Consider the following 5,386-nt stretch of genomic DNA (forward strand, 5'->3'; position numbering starts at 1 on the left):
GCTTACGTCACAATGTTGGAAATATTTCTGTTTTAAACCATGAAGGTGAGCCAATGGATATCACACAAGCAACATGCAAACTTTGCGCAAGAGTTATGCCGGTGAACGTCTTAATCTCAGTAAAAACGGAATGACGGAGTAATGACAGAGCTTTCGGCATCTGCGCCACATATTCTCTCAGAGATGACGAGAGACGATTCTACTTCTACATATGCTGATAACAGTATATAGCTAACTGATTTAATTTATTCCTTTTATATTTCTCTTGTGGCCCATACATAGTAAAAAACAAAATAAGAAACGCATTTTGTGTTAAACTGGTTGCTTTTGAAAGTCGGTGCTTGAAATAAAGCTTTTTATTTCATTGATTTTTATTGATGACTGCCGTGTTAATATTTTTCTAATTATAGGCATATAATTCATTGTATAATAGACCTGTTTTAAAATACCTTTTTTTACAACATGGTAATTGAGGAGTTAATAGCCTATTTTGTTATCCTCGCAACGCGTCAGTTATGTGGTAATATTGCGGAGCAAATTAATTGTAATATAAATTTAATAATAAAAGTAACTTCATAATAGTAATTGGTAGGGATGTAACGATTCACTCAACTCACGATTCGATTTTCTCACAATTTTTTTTAACAAATTTGTGAAATTTAAATATAACAAAACTAAATAGAAATTTTAAAACAAACCCCAAATCAAATTAGTTACACAAATAAAAGAAGTCTCTTCATATAAACAAAGGCTTTGTCTCTGCTCTTTCCATTAAAAATTAAGAGGCAACCACTACATTTTAATCATCATCCAAACAAAGATGCAGCATACATGCAGCATGAGCAGTTTTTAATCTAAATTAGACTGTGTAATTTCGAAAATTTGAAGCAAAAACAGAATGGTGACTTCAGTTTTGAGAAACTATACTACATAAAACATATCTGAACGAAAAAGCAGATGAGCTGAATGAGACGCAGATTCACTTTCTGCCAGCAGGTGGCGCTTATGAACAGCAATGATAGTGTTTCCTGGGTTACCGCTGTAAACAAAGCAGAGCTGTGCTTATGAACACTACTTTAATATGCATCGTTCAGAGGCAAGATGAAAAGAAAATACCACGTGAACTTCGTAAATACCACGTAAAAAACCTCGTTTGGGCTGCCTTGTTGAAAGCAGTGGCACTGAGAACATTATATTTCACACACTTTAAGTTCTTTTATTTTCCAAATGTTGATAGGATTAGTCCAACAAATCAAAAGCGAAAGCCTCGTACCAAACGGTTCAATACGAATACATGTATCGTTACACCCCTACTTTCTAAGCATGCGGCTCTCTTGCACGAGACGTGAGTGCAACGGTGATAGATGTCCCTCTGGAAAATGCGCAAAATATGCGTTCTGTGTGAACGGCTTGGTTTCAGTTTTCACGTAAACAACATCATCTCCACATTGATGTTCTCTTTTTCCGCAATAATTTGAATGAACACCACATCCAGTGGGTTCAACTGGATAGGCTAAAAAAAACATTAAAATGCAATGGCACTTACATCGTCATCGCATCTTGTGTGCCACTGATATGGCTGCCTGACGCGCACATAAAATTCGAATGCAACATTTTTACATTCGAATGTGGATTTTTATTTTAAATTCGATGAATATTTGAAATTCAGAATTTTTTTTGACAGCCCTAGCTGGAAATCACTCAGGTTTAATTAAAAAAATTCTCAATTTGTGTTTTGAATATGATTGAATGTTTTCCGTTTTTTAAAAGACGGTGAGTAAATAATTACAGAATTTTTTCTGTCACCATTTTTGGGTGAACTAACCATTATACTACTGAAGCTGACTGACCATGAAAGCCTTGCTAGTTAAGATAGTTAAAGGGAAGCCTCAGACGTCACGCCCATGGACCGTTGGCTGAACGTCTGATGCAGTCAGTCTTAAGGTCTGGCTACGCGAGACTAGTTAAAGGGATAGTTCACCCAAAAATTTTACTTCTGTCATTAATTGACCGTTCGCAAAGACCCGCCCTCCTTAGTTACTGTTGCCATCCCCGACAAACAATGCCGCTCTCGCACTACAAATCATGTTCTCACGCAGTGAAAAATACATCTCAGAGCAAAGAGGAAACTAACAACACACCGAAAGACAAGACAGTGCAGGTTACTTCTGGTATCAAACAAGGTCTCAGGACTCTCAGTTTATAAATTGTGTCATTTTTACAGAAATTCAAACAATAAATACAGTTTTGTGGATCTTTAATGTGTCGTGACAGATCACTGTATTGCCTCAGTTCAAACACGTGAACCGATCGTCTTTTCATATTTACTTAAAGCACGAAATTAACATGAATAAACATCAGAAAGTATTTTATTTCAACCGCGGAACACACCATTTTTCAAGTTTAAGTCCACAGAAGTTAATCTACTCTCCTGTCTGATTTGTGATAAAGGCTAGAAGGGATACAGCTGCAGCTACTGGGCATGCCAATTTACATATTTTCCGAGCCAACAATATAACGTGAAACCTATGAAAATGGTTTTAAAAAGCACATGGTGCCATAGTTTCATAATTTTACAGGTTTGAATTGACCGTCTTTTCTCAGTAAAGGACCTGTCATAGTTTAACGAGTGAGAAGATGACATGAAGCGACGCGAGGTTAGCTGCATTGAAAACAGATGAGCGCACATGTCCATATACAGCTCCCATTCAGGGCAAAGTTCATGCGATTTTGTCCACAGAATGATAAGAACACACGTTTTAACATATTATTTTATTATTTAACTCAGTATTTTAACATAAGTGCTGCAAGCCATGCATAGAGCGCCGGACATGATAGATTTTCTGGTACGCAAAACATGAACTTTAAAGGAATTCCTTAGCTTATTACCGTTACTGTGGCAGCCAACAACAGCACAGCTTAACCCTCCGCACATTTTTATATTTAGTTTATATTGAAAATGTCTCAATTCAATCAATCTTTTTTACCCCGTTTTAACATGGATTTCTATGGAGACTGGCCATAGCTGTCGGGCAAGATGGCGGATGGCAGCGGCGGCACATAATATCCGCGGTTTGATTGGTCACTCAGATCGCCTGTCAATCAAGCTCTTTGCAAACGGTCAATTACTCGCCCTCATGTCGTTCCAAACCCATAAGATCTTTGTTCACAAATTAAGATATTTTTGATGAAATCCGAGAGCTTTTTGACCCTCCATAGACAGAAAGGGTCCTACCACATTCAAGGCCTAGAAAGGTACCAAGAACATCGACAAAATAGTCCATGTGACATCAGTGGTTCAACCGTAATTATGAAGATACAAGAATACATTTTGTGCACAGAAAAAAACAAAAAGAATGACTTTATTCACCAATTGTTCTCCCCCGAGTTACCGTCTTTCGCCATTATTGAGAGTACCAAGACACATGCGCATGCTTTTCTCTGCTTGTAAACAAGTCGCAGTATCACACGCATGTGTCGTGGTACTCTATAATGGCAGAAGACGGTAACTCGAATAAAGTCGTAATTTTTATTTTTTTTGCACACAAAAAGTATTCTCGTAGCTTCATAAAATTACGGCTGAATCACTTGAACGTGGTAGGACGCTTGCTGTCTATGGAGGGTCAGAAATAGGCCTGTCATGACAACAACTTTTTGTTGTGCGATATATTGCCCCAGATATAATTGCGATAAGCGATATTATTGTCATTTTAAAGACCATTTTATGCCACTGAATATATAATCATAATGTAACAGCATAATAATGCAAGAAGGCCTACACACTTCCAAATGACAACAAACGTTTAATTTTTAAGAATATTTAGATCATGGAAATTAAGTATCAAAATATTAGATACCTTAAAAAACCTGAATAAATAGTAAATAAACATTTTCTAACAAAAAGTGCAAAAGCTCTCTTTCATCAAAAATATCTTAATTTGTCTTCCGAAGATAAACGAAGGTCTTACGAATTTGGAATGACACGAGGGTGAGTAATTAATGACAAAATTTTCATTTTTAGGTGAACTATCCCTTTAAGAGGCATGATGGGGAACTGGTCTTTTCTGCAGGGATGGCCATTATTTGATGAGTCATGCTTAAACTATTTTTTTTTTTTTCTTTATTTCATTCTTTACTAACCACAAATTGTATACTCAAAAGTTGGAGAGCTTGGAGCAGGAGAAAGCTCACTGTGAACAGTTGCAGAAGGAAGTAGAAGAGCTGAGGAAACAAAGAGAGGTGTGGAGCAATGCAAGAGAGCAAGAGACTCTGAAGGACAGTAACACTAGTTCAGAACAAACATGCAGCGCAAGAACAGCTGCAAACCTTGTGAATGGGATCAAAAAGGAAGGAGAGAGCAGTGAAAGACCTGTGGCGGGAGAGAGCGCAGTGTCACCGGCCAAGTAAGAGCTTTGTTGACTTGTTTCAAAGGTTTTCAGTGGTATGTGGCCTTTCTGTACATGCTCATTAGGAGTCACGTTTTGATGCACATATATAAATCTGCTCTCTCTTCTGTCATCAGGTTGAGGGAGCTGCGGTGCAGCATCGCCCGTTTATTGGTCACTTTTGTTCCTGCCTTGGACCTCGACCAAGTGAACTATGACTGTGACGTCATAGATGAGATTTTAAACCAGGTCATACAGGAGATTTCCCCCTCTTAGACCACCTTTACTTAAAGCCAGTTGCCAAAGTGTTCAGCCTAGGTTATTGTTTTGTGCATGGTGACAAAATGTTCAAATTGTATTCCACTCTGAAAACATAATATTAAATTGTTACGTTTTATTTATTTACATGTTTTTCCTGATTAACACTTGCAGTTCTTTGGGCAAGTTTTACATTCTTTTATACATTCGTGTTCTTTTAGTCACTGGAATAGAAATAACTTGTTTCAAGAATAAAGTTTGACCTTTATGTCAAAAAACTTTATGCTTTATTGCTTACAAATGTTTAAGGTTTCTGTAATTTTTCTGATATGCAATTGTTTGTCTTTCTAATACACAATAATTCTTATACACAATTGTGAGTGGATAAAAGCTGTAGTAAATGCTACTCAAATTGTGTACAGGCAGTTCTGTGTATAATATTGTACATAATGCTGTTTTTGAAAAAAGTTAAATATAAAATAAATTTTATACTTCTTTGATTAAAAATTGTTCTTTCTGTATTTCTGAATGTGGTCATGTATGTATTTTAAAGTAACTTTTAGTTGCATGGGTGAGAGGTTGTTTATTTTATCAGATTAGTTGTGACGTTTTCTGGTAATATCTGGCAATACTGCCCCTGAAGCTTTAACCCTCTGGTATTGTTACTTTGGGTGTTGCACTAGTGTTGTTCGTGGTCAAAACTGACTGGAGATCATGATCGTAATAATAATAATAATTTTATT

The 5,386-nt window shown here is 36.6% G+C and overlaps 1 protein-coding gene across 5 annotated transcripts in view; it reads left to right on the forward strand.

The window, feature by feature from the left end:
- Positions 1-4,928, forward strand: part of LOC107724492 (MORC family CW-type zinc finger protein 3-like) — a 33,116-nt gene extending 28,188 nt beyond the window's left edge. For all 5 annotated transcript variants that reach the window (XM_016533457.1, XM_016533458.1, XM_016533459.1 and 2 more), the window contains 2 exons: positions 4,162-4,403; positions 4,523-4,928. In XM_016533457.1, the coding sequence (XP_016388943.1) occupies positions 4,162-4,403; positions 4,523-4,661 (381 nt within the window). In that variant the 3' untranslated portion in view covers positions 4,662-4,928. The remainder of the gene's footprint in view (positions 1-4,161; positions 4,404-4,522) is intronic.
- Positions 4,929-5,386: the final 458 nt, after the last annotated feature.

This window comes from Sinocyclocheilus rhinocerous, unplaced genomic scaffold (assembly GCF_001515625.1).
Source record: "Sinocyclocheilus rhinocerous isolate Xijiao unplaced genomic scaffold, SAMN03320098_v1.1 scaffold64, whole genome shotgun sequence".
Lineage (NCBI taxonomy): Eukaryota > Metazoa > Chordata > Actinopteri > Cypriniformes > Cyprinidae > Sinocyclocheilus > Sinocyclocheilus rhinocerous.